The sequence below is a fragment of the Penaeus vannamei genome, chromosome 1 (genome assembly GCF_042767895.1).
Source record: "Penaeus vannamei isolate JL-2024 chromosome 1, ASM4276789v1, whole genome shotgun sequence".
Taxonomy (NCBI): domain Eukaryota; kingdom Metazoa; phylum Arthropoda; class Malacostraca; order Decapoda; family Penaeidae; genus Penaeus; species Penaeus vannamei.
Genome location: NC_091549.1, coordinates 54,112,923 through 54,139,422, shown reverse-complemented (window position 1 = coordinate 54,139,422; position 26,500 = coordinate 54,112,923). Strand labels below are relative to the sequence as shown.

The 26,500-nt window shown below is 43.0% G+C and overlaps 2 protein-coding genes across 2 annotated transcripts in view; both read right to left on the bottom strand.

The window, feature by feature from the left end:
• Positions 1–26,500, bottom strand: part of Ass (argininosuccinate synthase) — a 319,911-nt gene that overhangs the window by 198,467 nt on the left and 94,944 nt on the right. The gene's annotated exons all lie outside the window — the stretch shown is intronic.
• Positions 2,607–24,276, bottom strand: LOC113814922 (uncharacterized). The gene is made up of 15 exons (XM_070126480.1): positions 24,046–24,276; positions 18,514–18,672; positions 18,189–18,296; positions 17,264–17,497; positions 16,971–17,079; positions 16,287–16,400; positions 15,041–15,229; positions 12,920–12,993; positions 12,589–12,675; positions 12,353–12,445; positions 11,728–11,842; positions 10,489–10,652; positions 9,308–9,481; positions 5,617–5,674; positions 2,607–5,511 (listed from the first exon to the last, which is right to left on the bottom strand). The coding sequence occupies exons 1-15, from the start codon at positions 24,049–24,051 to the stop codon at positions 2,807–2,809; spliced, it is 4,389 nt and encodes a 1,462-aa protein (XP_069982581.1). The 5' UTR covers positions 24,052–24,276; the 3' UTR covers positions 2,607–2,806.

Below are 26,500 nucleotides of genomic sequence, written 5' to 3'. Positions count from 1 at the left end.
GATATTCATTAGATATGTTTTATTGTTGTATTCTAAAGAAAAAACAGTGCAAAACTTTAATGTATGTCAAGAAATCTTCTCTAATAAAGTTATTAAAGAATGAAAAAATTATGTAATTCCACGGAATTTATATATATACATAGGTATATATGAATTAATTCTTTGATGAAAATATTTCGTCTTGAAAGAAAAAAGCAATGCAAGACCTACTGAAATAAAAACTTAAAAATCTATATATATTTGTAGTCCCCCCTATGGATGTTCTCCTTTCTTACATACATATCTGAACAACAGATGGCACTAAGATTTCTTTTCTTTAACGGCGATACGTGGTTTCCTATCTTTCATATATAGTCTACGATCTTTTCCATTAGGTATCAATAAATGATTGTTAGGATTAAATAGCTCGTTCTGCGCATGTGCAGGATTCAATTTTGAGCTTAAAAGTTAGTGCTGCTCCGGAGGTGTATAAAAAGTTGATCCCAGACGCTGCCAATGCGCATGCACTCTAGAGATCTGGATTAAACTTTAAAACTGGTTTAGCTTTTACGGCTCATACAGAAGACGCCCTTGCGCTGCATTCGAACTCCCGTCTTGCTCGTCCAGACAAGTTGGAAATGATTTAGCCGTTAGGAACCTACTTTCTCGACCCCCCCCCCCCACACCATCCCTGCAGCCGAGTAAGTACTGTCCACAATCTGACCAGTCGATATCCATAGAGCTGCTTGCTGGGGAGATAGAGGCGGTTCCAGTACAAGTATTAAGAATTGGATGAGGTTCTGCAGGAATGGGGTTGCCAGAGATATCAGATTTGATAGTGCTATAGATTCAGTTTCAGATTTAACTAACGAGACGGGAACGATCGGGTCGGGTACGGAAGGGGACTCTGCCCACTTGCTCTTGGAGATATTGTTGAAAGAAGGGTGTTTGAGTAAGCAACTGTAGGGGGATCACGGAAAATCGGGTCTCATTTGGCTGGGCTAAATAATTTAAGATATTGGTCGAGATATGGTGGTAGAAGGACAGGGGTTGGAGAAACAAGATATTGATAGATAATTTTGTCCTTTGAGGTTATCAAAGTATATTTCTGGCAGGTAAATATATGGAGTGTGTACAATAAAGACACGAGGGTTTACTTTCGAGTTGGTTGCATTCTGGGCAGCGAAAGTCTTTGGAGGCTTCGTCCTGCTGGCCTAGAGTAGTCTGGACAAGCAGGATGAGTTCCGAACACAGCACTAAGATAATTTGAATGGATTTATGGAATCGTAAAAGTTCATGATTTTCCAATCCTGCTTACTTTGTATAAACAATTCTCGATACAAGGTCTTCCAGACGCTAAATGCCTGTCCACACACGTGGGTATTTTCGGCAGACACATCGGCGCCCAACTAACGTCACAGGCAAGAATGCCAGGAAATAGGGTTATCGTTTTTCACTGAGCAGTTTGTCAACCCATGACGTAATTCATGTACGTGCCCACCTGTGCGCCCGACGATCGTGTGGACTTGTTGTATTGACTATCTAGTTCACTGGATTTATTGCTCATATCCAACATATTAGAAATGACCGAGTTGGAGGAAAAATACCCGACATTCCAAGCCCAGTGAAGTAATACTGCTAGATATGGTAGGCACCTTTAGTTTTGCTAAATATTGCTTGAAACTGCTCATTTTGGCAGAGCCCATATTTTTCCTGATACCACAGTATGCTGGTGTCCAAATAGGCATTTATCCTTTTGTGAACAGGTGTAAAGGCCCATCCACGTGATCAAGCAGTATCTTAGAGTACAAGCAAGCAAACAGTTTCCTTATTTTGGCATTTCAGCTTTTGCACGCAAGCAAACCAGCTAAGTGCCCGTGTTGGTGGTTCAAAATCACCAGGTTTCTTCTAGTATGACCATTTAACTTTTATTTCCCTTATCGCAATCTCACCTTGATAGAGCCTACTGCATCACCCCCCCTATTAAAATCATCACATTCAATATAATAAGATTATCTACATACAGATTACAAGAAAGCCATTCTTATCTACATGAAAACAGGACATTATATGAGAACATCTTTTTTCTCACGCCTTTTCACATCATAGAACTAATTAGTCATTTTATAATTTTACACATCAAATTTACACATTACATTAGCTTGTACAAATCTGTTGACCATCTGTTCTGGCTTCTGCCCAGCTTTGCCTGGCTTAGTGTGTACACAATACAGCTGCCTGCATACATAGCCCCAGGATGGGATAAGTAGCTGTGCTCAATTGTGGGGGTGGAGGGGGTTTACAGAATGTTTTTAAGGTTTGAAAATAAATGTGCTAGACATTAAAGGTCATATTGTCCTATGGTAAAATAGTGTTGGAAAGGGCAAGAGTTATAAATTACGATAAAATGTATTACACGTCAAAGGTTAGAGAGCGTTAATAGTTTAATAATGTAGTGAAAAGGGAATTTTTTTTACGGAAACAAATATGAGGGCTATTTTACTCAAACTTGAAATGTCACGATTGAGATTTTCTAGAAATAAGAAAAATCTTCCATGTTCACACAGCTAACTACCTAATAGATCAAGCTTCTCACTACACTAAGTATATGAAGCAGTTAAACATCGTTATTGCCGTACATTTTATTTAGATTTTTTTTCAGTTCATGCTAATTTAAGCAGCAGTTCCAGATAATGTTAAATAGTATTGATTTTTTTTCAGAAATGTACACAAAACACCACAAGGCTTTTGATCATGTAATGGAAGTGTTCTATTGCTTGTAACAGACGTACATTATTACTGAAGTTACCGATGCCAAAATAAGCTATTATGGTTTGCCCTTGATGTAATCCACAACAGGACTATAGGAATTACGGTCGCCATGACCGTGGGACTGACCACCGTATGAATCTTCGTAGTCTCCGTACACGTTGTCATAGTTATAAGAATCCTCATAATCCCTATAGGTGTTACCATGGCCTTGGTCGTCATAGTCTTCATAGTAGTCATACCCATCATATCCTGTGTGTGGGTCATCATAACCCTTGGGCAAGTCGCCATGTTCCTTATGTGGGGTTGTGTACCCAGTGTGAGTGCTATCGTGGCTCTTGGTTGGAGGCACATAACCTGTGACAGTAACACTATGACCCTTGGATGGTCGTGCATGTCCTTTGGACGGTTTTGCAAAGCCAGAAGTTGGGGTATCATACCCGGAATGAGGTTTTCCATGGCTGAAGGGTAGGGTTTCATAGCTGGAGGGTGGGTCATCATACCCAGTAGGGTGTGTATCATAGCCGGAGGGTGGGTCATCATACCCAGTAGGGTGTGTATCATAGCCGGAGGGTGGGGCATCATACCCAGTAGGGTGTGTATCATAGCCGGAGGGTGGGTCATCATACCCAGTAGGGTGTGTATCATAGCCGGAGGGTGGGTCATCATACCCAGTAGTGTGTGTATCATAGCCGGAGGGTGGGTCATCATACCCAGTAGTGTGTGTATCATAGCCGGAGGGTGGGTCATCATACCCAGTAGTGTGTGTATCATAGCCGGAGGGTGGGGCATCATACCCAGCAGGGGGTTTACCATATCCGGAGGGTGGGGCATCATACCCAGCAGGGGGTTTACCATATCCGGAGGGTGGGGCATCATACCCAGTAGTGTGTGTATCATAGCCGGAGGGTGGGGCATCATACCCAGCAGGGGGTGTACTGTATCCAGAAGGTGGGGCATCATACCCAGCAGGGGGTTTACCATATCCAGAGGGTGGGGTATCATACCCAGCAGGGGGTTTACCGTATCCAGAGGGTGGGGTATCATACCCAGCAGGGGGTTTACCGTATCCAGAGGGTGGGGCATCATACCCAGCAGGGGGTGTACTGTATCCAGAGGGTGGGGCATCATACCCAGCAGGGGGTGTACTGTATCCAGAGGGTGGGGCATCATACCCAGCAGGGGGTGTACTGTATCCAGAAGGTGGGGCATCATACCCAGCAGGGGGTGTACTGTATCCAGAAGGTGGGGCATCATACCCAGCAGGGGGTGTACTGTATCCAGAGGGTGGGGCATCATACCCAGCAGGGGGTGTACTGTATCCAGAGGGTGGGGTATCATACCCAGCAGGGGGTTTACCGTATCCGGAGGGTGGGGCATCATACCCAGCAGGGGGTGTGCCATATCCGGAGGGTGGGGCATCATACCCAGCAGGGGGTGTGCCATATCCGGAGGGTGGGGCATCATACCCAGCAGGGGGAGTGCCATATCCGGAGGGTGGGGCATCATACCCAGTAGGGGGTGTGCCATATCCGGAGGGTGGGGCATCATACCCAGCAGGGGGTGTGCCATATCCGGAGGGTGGGGCATCATACCCAGCAGGGGGTGTGCCATATCCGGAGGGTGGGGCATCATACCCAGCAGGGGGTGTGCCATATCCGGAGGGTGGGGCATCATACCCAGCAGGGGGTGTGCCATATCCGGAGGGTGGGGCATCATACCCAGCAGGGGGCGTACCATATCCGGAGGGTGGGGCATCATACCCAGCAGGGGGTGTACCATATCCGGAGGGTGGGGCATCATACCCAGCAGGGGGTGTACCATATCCGGAGGGTGGGGCATCATACCCAGCAGGGGGTGTACCATATCCGGAGGGTGGGGCATCATACCCAGCAGGGGGTGTGCCATATCCGGAGGGTGGGGCATCATACCCAGCAGGGGGTGTGCCATATCCGGAGGGTGGGGCATCATACCCAGCAGGGGGTGTACCATATCCGGAGGGTGGGGTATCATACCCAGCAGGGAGTGTACCATATCCAGAAGGTGGGGTATCATACCCAGCAGGGGGTGTACCGTATCCGGAGGGTGGGGTATCGTACCCAGCAGGGGGTGTACCATATCCAGAGGGTGGGGTATTGTACCCAGCAGGGGGTGTACCATATCCAGAGGGCAGGGTATCGTACCCAGCAGGGGGTGTACCATATCCAGAGGGCAGGGTATCGTACCCAGCAGGAGGTGTACCATATCCAGAGGGCAGGGTATCGTACCCAGCAGGGGGTGTACCATATCCAGAGGGCAGGGTATCGTACCCAGCAGGGGGTGTACCATATCCGGAGGGTAGGGTATCGTACCCAGCAGGGGGTGTACCATATCCGGAGGGCGGGGTATGATATCCCGAAGGTGGTGTATCATAGCCAGCTGGGGGCGTACCATAGCCAGAGGGTGGGACATAATTAGTGTTAGGTCGAGGATGGTGCCCACTGGATGGAGTGCCAAAACCATGCATTGGCTTAAGGGGATCAGAATAAGTTTGAGAATGACCACTGTGCCTCGTGGGGTGACTTTGACGTCTTGGTGGCACGTAATGGTCGAAATTGTGTGAAGTTGAGGCTCCAGTGGGTTTGTGTGGAATACTGTATGGGTGTTTTGCAGGCATTGCTGATCCATCTTCAATGACTGAAGTAATGAAAGGCAGGTAGAAAGCTACGTCAACAAAAGCAGTGGGCAGATTGGGCTTGCATCCTACACCCCATGACACCAATCCTGGAAAAGTTAATTTATCGTAAGATTAATACGAAATGCATGCCACTGATAAAAACAATCCATTATTTTTGAAGGTACTTGAGCAATCTTGAGAAATTTAATTACCTCTTATGGAATACTGGCCTGAAGACGATTTGCACACAAGACCACTCCCACCGTCGCCCTGTTAATAAGACACTGGTATATAATTCACTAAACATAAAAGGTTATGTATCACTGTAGGAAGGTATAGTAGCGAAAAAGGGTAGATGGGGGAGAGGGCAGGGGGAAATAATGATTTAAGTTACTCTAAGATCGAATAGGACTTTAGGATATGATATTGAAAAGTAAATGGAGTGTTGGGGGGAAGATGAGGATTGATGGATGGACGAATGGAGGTCAGCAAATAAGAATAATGTAAATACAAGCATGAAAGATGGTACGAATACTGTAGGTAACTTCAAAATCTGCACCATTTGCCTTTTTTATAATCCTAAACTGATTATTTCAAAATAGGTACCAAAACAGAAAATACAGACTGCTTATAAAACTACGAGTATTGCCACGATTTTGATCAAACAGTTTCTTGAATGTTTATGCAAACCTCTTTAATCCTTAATTAACAGGTAACTGACTGGCTGAGGGTCAAAGCTGCTTGATCCCTGGCAATGTCTGCTTGCTTTTCGACTTCATTAACGTTGGTTGTACTTTTCAAACTTTTCGATGCCGGATATTTTCAATCCATTGTTCCTGGGTATTGACTCCACTTTGTAAAAAGTCTTGGTAACTTCATCAAACCCATTCATAGTCTGCCAAAACTGATTTTTGCCTCTTCCACAAAAAGAGGCAACACGTCCAGTGAAGGCACGAAAAAGTAGCAATAAACTTGTTTTCTTATGCCCCACTGCAGTCCATCTAGCATTGGTTCCATGGATTAAGCAACCTACACCCCCCCCCCACCAAAGAAAAGTTCTTACAATTTCCTCAACTGAAGAATACAGTTGAGTACCACCCCAGGCATCCGAGGTATATAGCCGTGTGTCTGATGCCTTTTCTCTACCTGGTGATATTATTGAAAGGTCCCTTGCATTGTTACAGACCGCATTCTCAATCCTCGTTGCAATGATACTGCAAGCATTATCATGTTTGTTTTCAAAGAACAGACAAATTTGTCCAACCTTTTCCAGTGGTTTGGATTTATTATAGTAGTTCCTTCTACCCTTCTCCTGACCTTACTTTGCTTGGATCATGTCATACTCCCTGATTTGGTAAGGTCAAAAATCTTAACCCTCTTGTAAATAGCAAGACCACCATTGCATGGACTCTAGCATAGTCATCGAATATGGCTGCGGCAAGTGGAGGAAGTGCACCAGATAAGGATGAGACTGAAGGACTTGACTTCTGCTCTTGGTTCCAGGTCTGATAACTGATCAACATACTTTATAAAGGTTTCATATTTCTGACGTACTTGTTTACAGCGTACCTGATTTACAGCGTATCCTTCAATGATATCTTCTACTTTGCACTCTTCAAACCTTGTCGATTGTCCAACAGTACAGTATGATTCTTCTTGGATCATTAGAAAATAAATTCTTCCTAAAAGATCTTCCTGAAGATCTTCCATGAATGCTTTGAACTCCTCTTGACTCTTGGCCCTTCCGTGATGGTACTGACCATTGCTGCAGTGGTATCAGAGATTTCCAAGTAGATGAATCTTCTTGGAAAGGGTCGCTTACTTCTCTTGTCAAGGTATTTTGGGCAGCCAAAGTTCTGTTCTGTTCGCCTCACTCTTGGATGACTTTCCTCTGGTACACCTGTATGGACTTGCTTGTTGCAATTTTGCATACTGCATTTGATTATGATATTGCACATAGACAGGAGTATGTAAATAGCCAAAGATTCATGTTATGTTTATGTTCTTTGTACATTTAAACATGAGATATGCTTTTCACCAACATCCTTTCCATCGACATCCTGATAATATGCTATAACTTATGAAGGGGTCTGTATACAAGTACCAAGCACTAAGGTTAAAAAATGTAGGCAGCATTGTTTCTGCCTGGCATTGCCTAAAGTGAAGCCAAGTTTTAAACATGTGTGATTGCAGAGCAGTTTGAATGATCATGACCAAATTGGGCAGAGGGCTGTGCAGTAACAGCTTGTTGGACAAGGGATGACTGCCAATATAAACCTCTTGGAGGAAGGGTTAATCTGGTGAAGGTTATCTTAGTAATACTGGTGTAGGACTTAAAACTACCTCTAGGAGGAACAGTGTAGCAAAGTACTAAGTGAGGCTGGCCTGGAATAGGGTTTGCCCAGCGAGTTCAATCTAGCAGACAATGCTCGAGTTTGGGACTCAGATGCAACTACTACAAGGTATAAATAAATGGAGAAGGAAACTTGTTGGAAAAGAAGGGCACGGGCAGAGTAAAGGGCTGTAGGAGGAATAAACAAATCGGATCTCCATTGTCTAAAGAGGGGACAAGGATGGCAGTGGTGTAGAGAACAGTAAGGATGAGTGGTTAAAAAGGGCGGAGTATGGCTGAAAAATGAAGACTGAAGGGGGGATGTTGGGAGAGAGGAATGCATTCTAAAAGTTGATCTGGATGGACACTTTAGAATGAATTGAATTCTCAACAAGGATAGAGAAGGGTTAGCAATACCGTTGGTCAAAGGGGGTGAAGAGATTAGTTAATAAAAATTTACGAGAATAAAACCTGTGAAACAATGGAAGATATTCCAAATATTTAGTACTCGGCTTACAGTTTAATTTCACGAGTGCTAGTGATTTGCATCATGACATGGCAATAAAGTGCTCTCAACGGAAATTTCTTCAAAGATTTAAAAATTCTAAGCTTGAATAGGAATAGTTTCTAGCCCTTAAAAATGTCAGGAAAACACAGGTAAGGTCTATACTCAGTCCATGAATAATTTTATAGTTTTCGAGTACTATGATTATTGAACTAATCTCCAAATAAAAATAGGCAATATTTACCCAATATTCTACAATAATTATTTACAGTACACCGGATTACCAGATAACGAATAATACGCCTTTCTATGGAGAAAGGACAATCCCAGCCTCCCTCGCATCACTCATCCCTACAAGTTGTACCTTCACTTCGTATGCTCTGTGATAGTGAAATCTCTTCTGTTCTCAGCCAACAGGAGCCGAGCCTGTTATTATCACTCCCACTTTCATCTTGTTTTTCAGTTCTAATTCATTTGCACTTTATAATTTATATCGCCATACTTCTATACATATGCCCCAGGTAATACCTTTGATTTTTTTAGGAGGGGGGGGTGGGGAGATTTCAGATTGGCGGCTCGTCATGGATCTCGTTGATTTTGCAATCGATAGATGCCTCTCACATTCCAATACCTTTGTAATTGTCCGAAGCTCTATCCTTCGGTAAATACATGGTGGATTTTGTTGTCTTCAAGGGAAGGGGTTGAAGGCGGCAGTCCCCATGAGAGGGTCACATGGGGCTTAGCACTGTGGGGTCTTCTTGTACACTATAGTCGTTTCATATTAATTGTATTCTGTTCATATTTTACCCCACCTTTTCCCTGGTACCTTTTATGCCCTCCCCTACTATCGGGGCCAAGACTGTCGCTAATAGGGGCGTTTGGGGGGAGGGGTTCCTAATAATTTGTACACATTTGGAAACTAGAGTGAAAGGAATACATCGATACCATTATCGTCGTAATCCAGGACGAGCCGCATGAAAATTACTTGGTTATCCTAGGTTCATTCCATGTTATTCAGCCATTTTGCCATTTAATTACATGACAGTGAAATCATTACATCACTTACCAAACACATTTTGGGATCCTTCGACTTGGCACACAATATCCCCTCTTGAAGTCTGAAGAAACTGCCCAGGGACGGAAAAGCCCTCAGACGATACTGACAATCTTCCCTTGTGATGGTCTGATATTTGGAATAACGGAGTTTGGAGTTGAAATCCGTGGTTGGTTTGTAACCATCCTGAAAAATGGAGGGAAAAAATTTGTTGAGAAAATTAATTCCAAAAATGCACCTAAGTATTTCTTGTGAATGCCTCCAAAAATTTTATCTATTTACAATGCTAAGGATAATTGATTAAGGTTTTCTCCAGTTACTCGACCACAAATCTTAAGCCTTCTTCAAAACCCACAGAACCTAAAGCACCCTCCACAAGATGCATGAAAACTGGTTTCAGCTAACCTGCTGCCATGAACATCTGATTTCCAATGTAATAATTTTGTAAGTTATCTTTGCACAATAAGGAATGCACCACTCACTCGATTATTTCCAACCTGTTATTTATAGACTGTATTCATATTTACACATTCGTATTTACATTTGAAGTATTACTGTCCCGACTGCAACTGGACACTCATCAGTTGTAGAAACCAAAACTACAGGGTTCAGTGACATTCTCCTATCCGTCTATTCTGTCCTCCATTACTAGTTATAATAAAACCTTTCACCCTAAGATTTGTTTGACTTAAGCCATACTAGTTAAGCCTTTCTTTGGTCAACTCTTGAAATAAGAAGAGTCGTCGTCTTCACTACCGTCAATGAACTATTGGACTTGTGGTATACTCGCATGCTTGTACATGAAACACTGTGGTGAGGCCTACATACCCACTTCAGTCCACAATTACTTGGCCACTAAGCAATCAATTACTGGTTTCATCGGATTTCAAGTGTAATTTTATTTATGGGAAAATATCCCTAATGCTTGTAATAGTCGACACTTATCGACAATGTTAACAGTACTAATAGCAGTAAAACAAAAAAATCTGAATACGAAGACAGAAGGTAAAAAAATTAAATAAAAATGAATGACCGGCAGGACTACTAATTGACACCTTGGTGACTAAGCACTTGGGGACCCATTATCTGGACAAAGTTAAATTACAGTGGATATGGTATATATGTATACACCCTCTTCACCGGTAGTGATTTAAGACAGAATTCCTATTCTTAGTACCCTAAACTGTCCGTACCTCTGATTGCAACACAGCAGTCCAAGCAGCGACATCACAGTCGTGCCCACTTGTGTCCTTGAGCTCGCCAGGAAGGCACACCCGGTTCACGTTTTGGAGATGAAGCACGGACGATTGCAACTCTAATACGGCCACATCTGCTTTCAGGTTGGTCTTCATGTAATCTATATTAATAAAGGAATTGTTAAGAGTAGAATATTGGGGAAAAATTAGGAGACATTCCCGCATAAAATATTTCAGTTCCATGGCCTTAGATTAAGATAAAAGATCATGGGAAATTAGTACCAAGAATACTTTTTAAAGTTAAATCATATTCTTCATCCATATTCAATATGGGGGTTTATCTTGCATGAAAATTTTTTATACTACAATTGGGAGTTATGAAAACTAATCTTGAGACTGCCTTAAAGTCAGATTTGTTGCTCAGACTCAAGATGTTCATTCTATTATAATTTTGTCAATACAGGCTTTTCGTTATTATGGCTCTGAAATCAAGCATTTTCGTGTAAATTAATACGCATTCTAATCGCTCCCTTTATCAAAAAAATGCAAAAAGCAAGACAAAGAATGGAAACGTCAACACGAGATCAGTCCACCTTTTGAGAAGAATTACAAGACTTGATCAGAAGAATAGTTAGAATAAGAGTAATTAAAAAGAAAAAATCAAAAGGAAGAGATTTCACCACGACTGTGTAAATGAACTCTTCTTTCCAATTCATTTACTAAAATGTACAGACTTTTATGACTGAAGTGTTCTTTGTACTATTTCTTTGTAAAAAGCCGTTTTCTCACGAATTTGTGGGAAATTCGCACTGGATTAACATTAGCAAAAAATGTGCTAATCGGGTTTCTTTAGTTTCATAAAGTGAAGCCTCATACTCCATTAACCTAGTTTAAGAGTAAGAATGCTAGAATTACACTAATTTGATCCGACTGTGGAACCAGAGTCGCCAGATTTATGATCACACACTCCTTGGGGGTAAGTACAGTTGGGGAAAGACCCGGTTTAAGGGCTCATGAAATGTATATTGTACACTTGCAAAAGATGTTCGAAACCCAGCCTAGTTTATCCTGTTGGAGGACCATTAAGTAACCAAAGCAAGAAGCACGGTAGTTTGAAATGAAGGAGGAATTGGGGTTAACTAGTAATGTACCCCTGGTTATAGAAGGTGACAAGGAGTGCACTGGACCTCAAAATGGTCTTAAGTAAACAAGTAGCCTATACAAGTAAACACTTACGTGGATGGAGGTTCACTCTCCTAACACTGACGTCATATGCCTGGTACAAGTGCTTTGTCACCGAGTGCAAGAGGTCGTGGTCGCCAACTCTTACCTTCAGGTTCTGCCCATAGATCTGTGGACAAAAAAAATGTGAGTTTCAAGAGCTCACTGATTAAAACATCTAAACAAATCTTAAATTATGAGAGGCACAAATTATGTATGACGAGTTTTTTTTTCAAGCAACAAGTGATACAAAAGGAAACTACTGCAGTCAGAGCCAGTAACATGGAAACTGCCCTTCCATTTCATATAAATATTTTTCCATATGAAGTGGAACCGCCTTAAAGAATGCCAAAATATAACGGCAGAATTGTATTTTCATGCACAATTTCTTCATGCACATGAGCGTTAAATTCATCCATACATAGAACTCCTTCAATAAATTATATACATGATTTTCTTGTTTGAAACATCTTTCTTGAAATAAGCTGTTAATTGGAAATATGAATTTGCAGAAAATTAATCGAGGAATATAGAGCTCAACCTTAAAAGACTTTCAAGCATTACTTTGATTACTCAAGTCTCATTCAAGCATAAACCTGATATACATACATTTCAATTACTCTAAAAACTACCACCTTACCTCATCAACGCAGTGTGCAACAGTCAGCACCCATCGGTTACCAATCAATGCACCGCCACACAGGTACTCATTTTTCGAAGACAGAACTGCTACCTATATGGATTTATATTATGCATTAAAAGAAAATATGAGTTCGTTACACACATTTTATACAAGATAATTCACAAACTAAAGAACTGAATTTGTCGCAAGTTCTTAATATATCAAAATGTCTAATAAAATAATTTTGTACTGACATGCCATGGATACTGTTTAGGTGTTGCTTCGCCGGAATACGCGCCTGATCGTGCATACTGCGACATATCCGAGCATGTCCCACACTTCTGTTGAGAGAGATGGTCGAATCATCGACCTTTTTTTCCCCAGTTTATGTCTCAAATTATCTATATTTCTTTACTGCCACTGCTTAATAATGAATTTGATTCGTCGACTGGAGCACAATGCTATTAATATGCCATGGTTATATGGCTTATTTGGGTCAGTACCCCAAACTACACTGTACTTAGGAAAAGCATTTGTACTCCAACAACTTGCACTCTGCCTTCCCTAGTGCCCATTCATACACACCTTACTCTTGGAACTCCCAGCTGGAGGTCTTATCCCATGACGAAGTGGACTGGTACTCTGAGGCAACACAATCCCTGCAATAAGAGGAACTTTTGTACATTTTCTGAATCCAAGTGGAAAATATTGAAGTAATGATAGCAGCTATCTATGGGAGAAAGCTGAGATGATAAGAGCATATCTGTTTCCCTAAAGAGGTTGGGAGATGTTGGGTATGAAAGCACATCCTTTTTAGATTAAAAAAAAAAAAAACTTTAGCGACCCAATTACGTTTGTGGAATACAGGTTGTTCAAGAACCGAGTGAAATGGTGAAGACCCAAAACAATTTTCTAAGCGCAGAACTCGGTTTCATCAACCCACGATCTCCGGCGCATTTTGACGGCAAGTTATTTGCTCAGTACGGTTTTTGACAAAACTTCTTGTCCAGGTATCTTTGTTTGGTTCCATTTCGTACCCGAACCATGTATTTTCAAACTGCCTCCAGAGGAAACTCGCTTCAATGACGTCATAATAGTTAACCGCCAACAGGTCTGAAGGAAATGAGGGATTACAATGAAATTATCTTGATTTTTGCCCCCTTGATACAATTTTCCTAGTTGTGATCATCTGTCCCGACTCTAGCTTAGTTGTATTATGGTCTTTCCGGCGAAACAGTTACATTACACATCAATTTAAGTGGATTGGCTCTTCCTACCCCGTCTGCGTAAACATCATAGTGACCACAGCGAGCAAGGATTTTGATGGACTACATGAAATTAACATTCATGCCTACGAGAATTTCGAAGTTACTGCCGCCAAAAATACTCCTATATGCGACTGTACGAAAAATAATGCCGAAGGTAATACAATCAATACATGAATGTTTAAAACCAGGAATCGAAAAGAAGCAGAAACTAATTGCATTTTACTAAATTTTCACGCACTCAATATTTTCAGAGCAGCATAAAACAGTTCAATATGAGAGACACTGAATGGGATTTTTTTTGTATTATCAAGGTGTTTGCGAAGGGTGAGGAGGAAATATCCAATGAGCAAAATAATATTTCCTATGTAATTAAAGAGACCCAATCCACTTGCATCTGCTGCTGATAATTTTAATACGTGATCCGAATTTTAAAACGGGGGGGGGGGGAAGTTGCGTTCCAATAAACGGGACTAACGCAATGAAACCCTAAATGACTGTACGTTAAACTCGACAACCTTCGACCTAACAGAAGAGACGACGCACCAGTTACATTTTCTGGATAGGAAAACCACGCTATCCACAAGTGCAAGAGGCGCCCGTCGGAGGCTATTAATACAAACATGTTGGTAAGGAGTGAAAAACAACTGCGCGTGTGGGTGGATGTAGGTCGGTAAGCTGTACAGTGTAAGTCGATATTCGCAAAAAAGTATTGGGTAATGATCTGTTTTATTGCTTACCTATTTCATTTTTCCCTCATTTTTACTTTTATTATATACGAAACATTTTGCCTCACCAGTATAACTTAATCTAAGAACACCTGATTTATGGTGTCCATATTAATTCTCGTATGTAACACTGAAAAAGGCATACTAACTGGATCAGTTTTTTGTAAGGATTACTACAGAAGAACAGCCCAGGCGACGGACAGGAGCGAAGGAAAGAAAATTAGGAAAACGATACCATTACTTAGATGTCAGATTGGGTGTTTTAAGTTTCTTAAAAGCAGATGCACCTTTTCTGTTGTTGTTAATGGAATTTTAAATATTAGTAAAAGTTAATTGAAATTTTACGATGAAAATCTGCGTCTTATAAACTGGGGCGTCATTTCCAAAACGAATTATTTTTGGGGTATTTTAAAGCTATGCCAAGAACTGTAATTGGGGAGTAAGAGACTGCGAGAAGTCGCAGGAAGGGGTAACCGCCCCCAGCCACTCCCCACCCCCAACTGAAGACCCTGCTTATAAATGTTGGTTGCCCGTCCTGCAAATTTAAAGGAGTTATCCCAGTAAAGAGGAGAGCACACGAAGATAGGTTGATCAAAGAAAACGAAAGGACAGCAGGGGTAACTACACTAACCAGAATAAATATCGTAACCCATGCTCAGATTGCTATTTCTTTTCCAAGTAATGTTACCGTAATACCTAAATTTGTTACACACCTGGGTCAGTATCTCGCCGCCTGCGTCTTTTACGTTTTACAACCTGTGCGTCCTCGGTATCCATCTCGGAATCTGCCTGGGATTGGTCGTCCGCTAGAACCGACTCGTCACTGGCTTCGTCGGTCTCAGAATAATCTTGGGACTCGTCGCTCGCGGGAACCGATTCATCGTCATCTTCATTCTCAGACACTGGAAGAAAAAAATGACGCGTCAATTTAAATATATATTGGTAAATGTCCTGTCAAAAAACATTAAGGTAAAAGCGAATAAATTAAGGAAATAAAAGTGGGGAGGGACATTGGCTCTGAACCTGTGCGCCATGACTCGCAGTCAGTCTATGGCACAATTAACTGCTGGGCCGGATATACTCTCCTGGGTCAGGCGAAAGACGGGTTCATGTAGGAGGAAGAGGGGCCAGGAAAAGAAAGAAAGGAAGAGAGGGGCCAGGAAAAGAAAGAAAGGAAGCGAGGGGCCAGGAAAAGAAAGAAAGGAAGCGAGGGGCCAGGAAAAGAAAGAAAGGAAGAGAGGGGCCAGGAAAAGAAAGAAAGGAAGAGAGGGGCCAGGAAAAGAAAGGAAGAGAGGGGCCAGGAAAAGAAAGGAAGAGAGGGGCCAGGAAAAGAAAGGAAGAGAGGGGCCAGGAAAAGAAAGGAAGAGAGGGGCCAGGAAAAGAAAGGAAGAGAGGGGCCAGGAAAAGAAAGGAAGAGGGGAGCGAGGGAGCGGAGGGAGAGAAAGAAAAAGGGAGGGAAAGAAACTGAAGTGTAATACGTCTGAGAATTGGAAAATGCCACCAAAAATCCAACCTCTAAAAAATAAAATAGTTTGGAAACCTCTGACCTTGGTTTATTCTAATATCCTTTCTTAAAGCGATATTAACACGAGAACTTTGTCCCTAAAATGTTGATTCTTATTACAAATCCCGAATGGGGCGAAAGGCTTTAGTTCTAGGAAGTAAAGTGGACTAGTCATCAATGATAAAATACTGTCTAGAAGATAATAAATCTTATAAATAAACAAAAATTAAAACGCTTTCCAAATAATAATAAAAAAAACATTGCTACTTCCGACGAACTAGAATTTAATGAAAATGCTGAAAGGGAGAAATCTAAATTCCAAAAGTGACTGATCCAAGATAAAACGGGACGCTAAAACAGTGGACTATTTCCCCATCACTGTACATTAATCCCAAGTGCGCTTAGGTACAATGGGCAAGGAATGCAAAGGAGTACAAAAAAAGAACTCCACGTACTTGTACTGGATAATCTGAAGCGGAAGAGATTGAATGAACTTTCCTCTGTAGTCTGCTCTTCTTCATGGATGACCTGGAGGAAACTGTTCTCGGTGTTCGCCACGATGAACGTATCTAGAAAAAAGAGCAACATTAAAAGCAAGATCTCTCTGGCTCAATGCCTCATGAATAAGTGAATGATGGTGTCTATCACATGTCCTTGTGTGAATAACACGAGCTTTAGAAGAATAATTCCGAAGGCACTTTCAAACACAAGGTGGTCCACTTTCACATTTGCCTCCGTAGGAAAATTCAAGAGATGATAAAATCAAGGTTTAGGAAACACGCAACAACATTAAGGCAAAATATTGAATTACATCTGCTGCGAAAGCCACCATCCCCCCCTAACTTAATTCTGTAAAACCAATTCAAAATCGCGATTGATACCCTGTTAATAATAATAATAATAATAATAATAATAATAATAATAATAATAATAATAAACGGTCGGCAAGCCAGTCAATATGCCTTGGTGACCTAACTGAATTCGTGAACGGTTAGATATAAACAAGAATGACTCATGAACAACACTGTCTAGCTGTGAGACGACTATCACCATCTCTGACCATTTTCCCCCAAGATAAAACCCCAGAACGTAAACAAATGACTTACGAAAACCCGCATTCATCGCTATGGGGGGATTACCTTTATTCTCCTGTTCGAATTTCGTGACATAATCAACCATGGATGTGACAACGATATGCGACTGGCAGCAGGCGAAGGTTTCCGTCTCTTCGGTGCTTCCGCAGACGTACTAAGGAGACATGGATTTAGTACTCGAGGTTATAATGTTGGATATTTTACAACGAACAAGGCATTGGACTCAGATATGCACTCAAAGGGAATAGTAGAAAAATAGTCATACTCAGATATGCACTCAGAAAGGCAATAGTCAAAAATAGTCCACTGCCAAAAGAAATGAGCATCTGAAAGCCTACCCTCGCTTCCGTCAGCTCCAACAGCGCCACCTCGGCCATGGAGTAGGAGATGAACGAGTGCGGACACAGCGCGGCGGGGACGCAGAAGCTGCTTTCGGGGCAAAGGCGCTTCGGTCCCTCGTCTGGGGCGGAGATGGGGTCGGGCTCCACCGCCGAGTCCTGGGTGAGGGGGACCGTGCCGAAGCCAGGCCACGGGACGACGGTCAACCCTACGTCTTCTGGGTGGTGGGGGCACTGGTGTGATAAGGATCGGCTTTGTTAATTATTTCGATATTATAATTATAAATATATATATATATATATATATATATATATTGTAATGTATTATTCCTTCATGGCCTTTGATCGATTACATATCAGATTTACACGATAAAGGATTCTTATGAGAGAAAAACAAGAGGGCATGAGCGATGAACAGGTTACTCAAGTGACGGTAAACACCAATTTTTTTTTTATATACAACATTGAATAATTGAAAGCACAAAGACCAATAGGAAGTTATTCATCTTCCATTGAGAAGTGCTAGGATTCCCTAAATACTTTTCCCAAGTTAAGGTGACGGTTGCGGTGGCAAGCTAAAAGACAAGTCAATTAATGACAGAGTGCAAGGAGAGGGAGAGGGAGAGGGAGAGGGAGAGAGAGAGGGAGAGAGAGAGAGAGAGAGGGAGAGAGAGAGGGAGAGAGAGAGGGAGAGAGAGAGGGAGAGAGAGAGGGAGAGAGAGAGGGAGAGAGAGAGGGAGAGAGAGAGGGAGAGAGAGAGGGAGAGAGAGAGGGAGAGAGAGAGGGAGAGAGAGAGGGAGAGAGAGAGGGAGAGAGAGAGAGAGAGAGAGAGAGAAGAGAGACAAGAGAGGAGGGGGGGCCCACACGCGCGCGCGCACACATGGATAAGGAGACAGACAGATAAGGAACACCTAATCCAACTCACGCAGCCATAGTACCACTCCGCAACGGAAGGCTCAAATGTTTCCTGCAACAGTTCTGTCGTGTTGCAGCAGACAAGGCCCTCAGTGCTAATGGTCTTCCCGCACATGTACTGAAAGGGTTAAATATTGCAAGGCCAAACTCGAGCCATAGATTACAAATATCAAAACAAAACACTAATATTAATAATACTTATAATAGCAAAAATAATAGCAAAAAAGAGCAAAAATAATAGTATAGGCAAATAGAAAATGGCAATGTCAAAAATAATCATCATAGCAATAAGAACGATAACTCCCGACACTGGTTTCGTTCCACTTCCGCCTCACCCGAATGCCACCGGCCGTCGACGACTGCAAAAACCGGTTCTCCTCTCTGCACATCCTCCAGGGCACGCACACGTCGTCAGCGGCAGGACACGCGTACCGCACCTTCATCGCCGTGCACGCTGGCCACAGGGACACGGCCGCCACGACGAACAGCATGTACTGAAAAGGTCGAAAATTTGGGTTAGCATTTCCCGCGTAGTTTTTGAAATGGAGAGAGAGAGCCGACAGCTTGTGGTTAAGCTATTGAATGGGTAAACTCGGGCTTTGTTTTCGACAGCTTGTGGTTGAGCAGGGGGGGGGGGGATACCCAAGCCCATGGATGGATGGATTGCTTAATATGATTTATCGCAGGAATTACATCGAGAACAGCTGATGGGAAGCCGACTGAAGTTTGTTCTACGTCTGAAAACTAATTTCAGCGAACCGCCTCTGACGCTCGCGGAAGAAACGCCCCTTTTCACAAAAGGCCAATCATTCACCTCCTCCCAAACTTCCATTGTCCTTTGATCCCCGGCATAATACACTTGCCAATTATGAGAAAAGCGAGAGCGAAGCGAGGTTTGTGGCACTTTCTCCCGAGAGCGGTTTTGAGGGCTGTTGTGTTCAGTCGTTCGATATATAATGGAGTTCTCGATTTGTTTCAGGGTAGACTCGCTTGTTTATACGATCTTTCATTAAAATTACCTTAGAACTATATCAAATGGAATTAAGAACAGCGAGGCAAACCCCCCATTTTTGAACTAAGCAATGAAAGAATGAGTGCATTAATATCACACCACACCAGATACCTACGGAAATTCTGCTTAAAACTATTTCGCAGCACTCCCTGTGTAACCTCTCAAGAAATGAGGTCTTATTAAATACTCGAGAGGTTGAGGAGAGTAATTTTTCATTTAGGGAGCATGTTAAGAATCGATCTCAATCAAATAACCCAAAACTCAAACCACGATAGCGACCTGTGATATACAAAAAAAAAAACTTCAACACAACCCTTTCCCGCAGCCTCTGACACCGCGCGTCCCTAAGCGACCGCCCAACACATTTACGAGTTGGGAGACATGAACTTGCTTGCGCTGATACGGACAAAACAGGCTTTAACGAGGATATTGGGCTTCGTTATAACAAGCGAGATAAAACTGGAATGTGTTTAAGATTTATGCGAATCCAACATGATCCTTTTGTGGGATTTGAATCGAGTCAAAACGATTTCGAAGACTGGGGGGGGGGGAGGGAGGTTGGTATTATATTTGAATACTCAAGTGCCGTGGATAGGGGGAGAGGGGGAGAGGGGGGTTGGAGGCGGTATCAATCGATTCGGCTACACGAGCAATATCAGCTCTTAAACAAGGAAAAAAAAGTACTTTCCGAACAATAAGCCAAAAATATTAGAAACCGGTTTACTGAAGGGTAGACAACAAGCGATGAGCAACAGGCAGAAGCAGGGAACAAGCCGTAAGGGAAAAACTCAAGGGTGAGAACGAAGGTGGGGAATGAAGCAACGCAGACAGGACAACCGTCACCCCCTCCCTCTCCCCTCCCCAGCACCCCGTGGCCACACACCGCGTCCACTCCGCTACCCTCCCCCCTACCCTCGTCCCTTCCCCCCACTTTTTTTTTTTTTTAGAGAGAAATTCGTCTTTCCATTCATTAATTTCGAAAACAATGAATGTCGTGGTCACTACTGACCATCTGCGAAAAGGCAACTGGCGTCCGAAAGGAGCTTTTAATTACCGGGCGCAGTCAGAGCAGCAAATTAGGAGTATTGGCTTCTTTAAGGTGCTGGGCCGACAGAGCTTCGTTTAGAAAGGTCGACGCACCTTGAAGATTAATCATTACTGTAAACTAATGCAAGCTTTCGTTGGCACTGAATATTTTAAGTTACGTCTATTGAATGCCTACTGTTGGGATATATAGTTACTGAACTATATACCCAACTTGATTATTCATACAACCGAGACAAGTTTTATATTCGTCCATACAGTTCTCTCCTAATCCGGAAGGAAGCAAGCCAGATACAGTGTAAATAAAATGCAATAATCTGAGGTTTCTCGCCCCAGTCTATCCCAACACGACGACAACCACCACACCCGGCCTGCTCCCCACCCCCCTCCCCAACCCCCTAGAAGCGCCAACAGTCAAGTCAACAGAAGGCAACGGAATCCCGCCCGAAACGGAGGACCTAAGCCCGCACGCCCGCACGCACGCCCGCCCAACACATGTCCCGATCCCACGCTTCTCATTTAGATTTAGATATCACGGGCCATGTCCAAGCTAAACGGGGAGCGGATTAGCGCACATTTCGCAGCAGCGGAAGGACCCGGCGATCGGAATGGCCAACGCGGGAAAAATCCTATTACAGATTAGCTATGGGAAGGGAGGGGAAAGGGAGAGGGGAAAGGGAGAGGGGAAAGGGAGAGGGGAGGGAAGGGAAGGGAAAGAGGGAGGGGGAAAGGGGAAAGGGAAGGGAAAGAGGGAGGGGAGGGAAAGGGGAAAGGGAAGGGAAAGAGAAAGGGGAAAGAGAAAGGAAAGAGGGAGGGGAGGGAAAGGGGAAAGAGAAAGGAAAGAGGGAGGGGAGGGAAAGGGGAAAGGGAAAGGAAAGAGGGAGGGGAGGGAAGGGAAGGGAAGGGAAGGGAAAGAAAAGAGGGGAGGGGAGGGAAGGGAAGGGAAGGGAAAGAAAAGAGGGGAGGGGAGGGAAGGGAAGGGAAGGGAAGGGAAAGAAAAGAGGGGAGGGGAGGGAAGGGAAGGAAGGGAAGGGAAAGAAAAGAGGGGAGGGAGGGAAGGGAAGGGAAGGGAAAGAAAAGAGGGGAGGGGAGGGAAGGGAAGGGAAGGGAAAGAAAAGAGGGGAGGGGAGGGAAGGGAAGGGAAGGGAAAGAAAAGAGGGGAGGGAAGGGAAGGGAAAGGAAGGGAAAGAAGAGGGGAGGGGAGGGAAGGGAAAGAAAAGAGGGAGGGGAGGGGAGGGAAAAGAAAGAAAGAGGGGAGTGGAGGGGAGGGAAGAGAAGGGAAAGAAAAGAGGGGAGGGGAGGGAAGGGAAGGGAAAGGAAAGAAAATAGGGGAGGGGAGGGAAAGGAAAGAAAAGAGGGGGAGGAAGGGAAGGGAAGGGGGGGAAGGGAAGGGGAGGGAAAGAGGTAAGGGAAGAGAAATATTTTAGGACATCAAGATTTATGGAGAGGCGGATGCTAATATCACAAAACAATGAATGGCGTCACTGAAAAAATGGAAATGAAGAAATATAGTAGCTACAGTGTAGTCGGGTTCGGGGATAACACACAAAAGCATTACGAGAACCGATACTTAACGCCTCACAAATTTTAACTCCAGGACGCCCACTTGGTACCAAACCAGTAGCCGCGACAGGTAGGCGGTGGGAGGGGGTACCGAAGGAGTCCCCCGGCCAGTCCCAGCAACACCTTGGCTGACATCCCTCACCCCTCCCCCTCGCCCTCACCCCGCCCCCAAGATCCCCCCCCCCCCCCTACGTCCCCAGCCACTCGGTTCATCTCCCTTCCCCTTCTCCCTTTTTCCTCCATTCCTCTCCATTTTGAATCTCCCGCCTACCCATTTGCTCCCCTCCCCCCCGCCTCCCAACAGCCCCCGGCAACCCCCCGCCCGCACAAGCACCGCCGCCGCCCCGCCCATAGCCCGCCCAACCCAAGTCATCACCACCTTAATTACTAGCTTCAGTAATTAGCCATTACCGAGGCGGCTTCTCTCGACCGCGCATTGACGGAACGTTGGCCCCGAAATATTAAAAATACGAGGGGACAAGGTTCTCGTCTCAATGGACAGAGATGAGAAGGGGGGGAAATGAAAAGGAACGGAGGGGGGGGAAAAAAAGGAAAGGAGGGGAGGCAAGAGGGAAACAAAAGGACATTTTCATTACCCAGCCGTGATTCGGGGCGGGCGGGCTACTTGACACTTTTTAGAAATCAATATTTTATGGTCTCCCTTTTGTGGTGTAATTGTAGTGCGGGGTGAACGCGCATTAGACGTTACAAGTCGGGAAAGGGAGAAGTACAAAAAAAAGTAACTATATTGTGTATTATTAAACATTTACTTTTAAACGTGTATACTGAGTCAATTGTTCTTGACACGAGGAATACTACCTTTACAATTTACTGATACCTAACTTCACACGCAAGACAGAAGTACCTTAAGACCTTTTCACATTTACACCCCACATTGCATTTACTTTACAAGGTAATTTCCTCGCAAAAAAACTATTCGCAGAACGTAGTCTAAAATACTTTCGCTACACCGTCACGATATAATGCAAGCCATTAAGCACGCCGTTTTCCACGCATATCCTAAAATACGACGCAAATTTGCACCTATTAAGACGGTAGCAAGCACGCCACATTCTGCCATTCCATCCCGGAGTTTTGCCGGACGATTAATAGGCAAACTGCACGCTGACAACAGTACACAGGCCAGTTTAAGAACCCGGACTATCATCAACCGGTGACAACGTTAACGTGGACAATATGAATGGTCAATAAACTACAGTGTCAAATTTTCGCTCGATTTAGTGCACGCTAACGATGCTTTCCTAGTTTAAAAGCAACCTTTGGTGGATATTCAGGGTCTATAAATAACGAGTTTGCCTTTGCACGTCTGACGCTGATTGGTAAGCTGTGTAAACATGTATCCAAACTAAATTTATACGGATTGCTTGCAAATAATCTAGCATCCACAATGCAAATGATTCATGAAGTTACTTAGAAGGGAATGACGGCAAGATTAAAATGAACACGACGCCATAATTGTACTAAACTTCTATATACTTAACACAAGATGGATGGTTACAAGCGGTCTTTATAATATACAAAGATCCTATCTCCATTTCATAATAGATTCATGCAAATGCCAAATAAAAAGGGACTAGATTATTAACAAATGAAGCGAATTTGGTGGACGTGTAGAGTATCCACCTTTCTCCACCAGTAGTTCTAAGGATTAACAGGAAGCTACCTAACACTAACAATTTATCGAGTCTGCAAAATATTACTAAAAAAAATCCAGTACTTATTCCACAATACAAAGTTAACTTCAGAGGCCACCGAGAGGTTCTATATATATAGGAAATAAATTACCGTTTCTACCCCCTGCCCCATGAAGATTGATGGACGGCTGTCCCAATGTTCTACCACAACAAATTGTTAATACGAGGGGTGACGGTCGAGGAGCAGCAGCAAGAGTTACGAGGATTTGGGAGCTAATCATCCCGAAGATCCTCTCAACCATTACCTAAGCGTAGCCAAGAGTTTTCTGAAGAATAAAGGAATACTCCTATTTGGGTTTTAAATTATCTCTTAGCTCATTTTGCGTCGCAGGAAGTGGCACGAATTTGTGTTGTCACAATTGCAGGACGACACGGCACTTGGGAGGTTTCTTGGCTTTCATCCTGTTCTCTCGTTTACCTTGTTTATGAAAATTTAATCACTTAGCATGCATTTAAATAACTATATTAATTTAACTCCATCGCCTTTTAGCCTTTTTTCTTTTCTAAATGTCTAAATGTCCACGAAAACTCACCTTCATCTTTCCCCGGTTCTCAACAGCGATACCCAAAATGAACTCGAAGAGGAAGAGGCCCTCAGTACATCACGTCCTCCAGCAGAAGGCGCAGAAGGCGAGGAGGACCGGGGGGGAAAGTCGCCGTGCCTGCCGAGGGCCTGGAAGGAACGGAGCGACGACGCGACGAACCAGACAGCCTTGCACTGGAGGAGGCAAAAGGCTTACGACTTCACCGGCTGCAGGACCGCTGGGAAGACGTGGCGTTCTGCTCGCTGGTAAGATGGCCTCATTTCAGTCGTTAGGGTCGTTTCGGGGCGTGTGGTGGGTGGAAATGCTCTCGTTCATAAGAGAAGCGGTTGTTTGCGGGGAAATCATTAGAGGTATTTGATGATTTCCAGCACCCTCAATTAACAGATGGGGTCGACATCCAGGTGTTTGATACCGTGGTAGTTGATACCTCAAAAGAGTCAAAGTTGAAATAATAAGATTATTATCACTGTTGCTGTTCATGATGATAATGATTATGAGCAATATTATCACTGTCGTTGTTATTACTATTATTGATATTATTATCCTCATTTCCATTATAATTAACATCGGTTTTAGTGATTCCATTGGTGTTATTGCCATTTTTATTATTGTCACTATTATCATTATTATTATTATTGCTATTATATCATTAGTATCAATATCATTGTTATCATTATTATCATCACCATCGCCAGCATTATCATTATTATTATCATCATCATCATCATTATCATCATCATTGTTACTGTTATTATTATGATTATTTTCATTATTATTTTTTTATTGCTATTGTTATCGTTCTTCATATCATTTTTTCATTATTATCATTATTATTATTGTTATTATTGCCATTGTTTTATTATTACTACTACTATTACTACTATCATTGTTATCTTTATTAGTAGTAATAATATTGATTTTGTTTATGCCATTATCGGTGTTATTAACTTCATCATCATCATCATTATTATCATCATTATAGTTGTTATTGTTATCATTACTATTGTTAATGTTATCATCATCATTACCATCATCGTAATCATTACATCATCATCACCATTATTCTTTTATCATTAAAATTGTTATTATTATTATTATTGTTGTTGTTGCTGTTATCATTATTACCGTGACTATTATTTTTGTTACTATTATTATCATGATTATCATTTTGTTGTTATTATTATGGTTATCTTTGCTCGCTATTATTGTTATGATTGTTATTTCTATTATTGTTATTATTGTCATTATTATTATTATTATTATTATTATTATTATTATTATTATTATCATCATCATCATCATCATCATCATCATAACCATTATTATCATTATCATTATGCTCACTTTTATCATTTTATTGTCAAGATTATCATCATTATCATTATCACTGTTCTTTTAATTCCTTTTATCATCAGCAGTATTATCGTACGACTTTTATTGATAATTATAGTATTACAGTATTATTTTGATGCTTTTGCTTTTATTGTTACTCTTGTTTATGCAGTACTTCATTGCTTGATACACAATTACTTAACGAAACTTCTCGTATTAACATTTTTCTCATTGCTTCTTGTTATTCATTGTTTTCTTTCACTCTCTTTCTTTTGCCTAGGGAATGTCTTCAAGGAAATGTCTCATTTGTTCAGCGGCGTTATCTTTCGTTTTTTTTCTCTCTCTCTCTCTCTCTTTCTCTCTCTCTCCCTCCTCCCTCCTTCTCTCTCTCTCTTTCTCTCTCTCTCTCTCTCTCTCTCTCTCCCTCCTTCTCTCTCTCTCTCTCTTTTCGTCGCCTAGAGAATTTCGTCCACAAAATTATTCAGTCTCCGCCCTCGTTATCATTCCTATTTTATTTCTCTCTCTCTCTCTCTTTGTCGCCTCGAAAGTTTCGTCCATTTCATTCTCCACCGTCGTTATCCTTCCTATTTTCTCCCTCTCTTTCTCCCTCCCTCCCTTCCCTCTCCCTCCCCCTCTCTCTCTCTCTACCTCTTCTCTCTCTCTCTCTCTCTCTCTCTCTCTCTCTCTCTCTCTCTCTCTCTCTCTCTTCTCTCTTCCATCTCTCTCTCTCTCTCTCTCCTTCCCTTTTCTCTCTCTCTCTCTCTCTCTTTCTCTCTCTCTCTCTCTCTCTCTCTCTCTCTCTCTCTCTCTCTCTCCTCCCTCCCTCCTCCTCCTCCCTTCCTTCCTTCCTTCCTTCCTTCCTTCCTTCCTTCCCCTCCCTTCCTCCCTCTTCTCTCCCTTTCCTCCCTCTTCCTCCCTCTTCCTTTCCTCCCTCCTTCCTTCCTCTTCCTCTCCCTCCCTTCCTCCCTTCCTCTCTCCTCCTCCCTCCCTCCCTCCCTGCCTCCCTCTCTCCCTCCCTCCCTCTCTCCCTCTTCCCTTCCCTCCCTCTTTCCCTCCCTCCCTCCTCTCCTCCCCTCCTCTCCCTTCCTCCTCCCTCTCTCCCCTCCTCCCT

Coding starts and splice junctions, on each gene's coding strand:
- LOC113814922 (XM_070126480.1), bottom strand. Junction 17,080..17,263: donor TGGAGCTGACGGAAGCGAGG/GTAGGCTTTCAG, acceptor ATGTCTCCTTAG/TACGTCTGCGGAAGCACCGA. Junction 12,446..12,588: donor CTAAACAGTATCCATGGCAT/GTCAGTACAAAA, acceptor AAATCCATATAG/GTAGCAGTTCTGTCTTCGAA.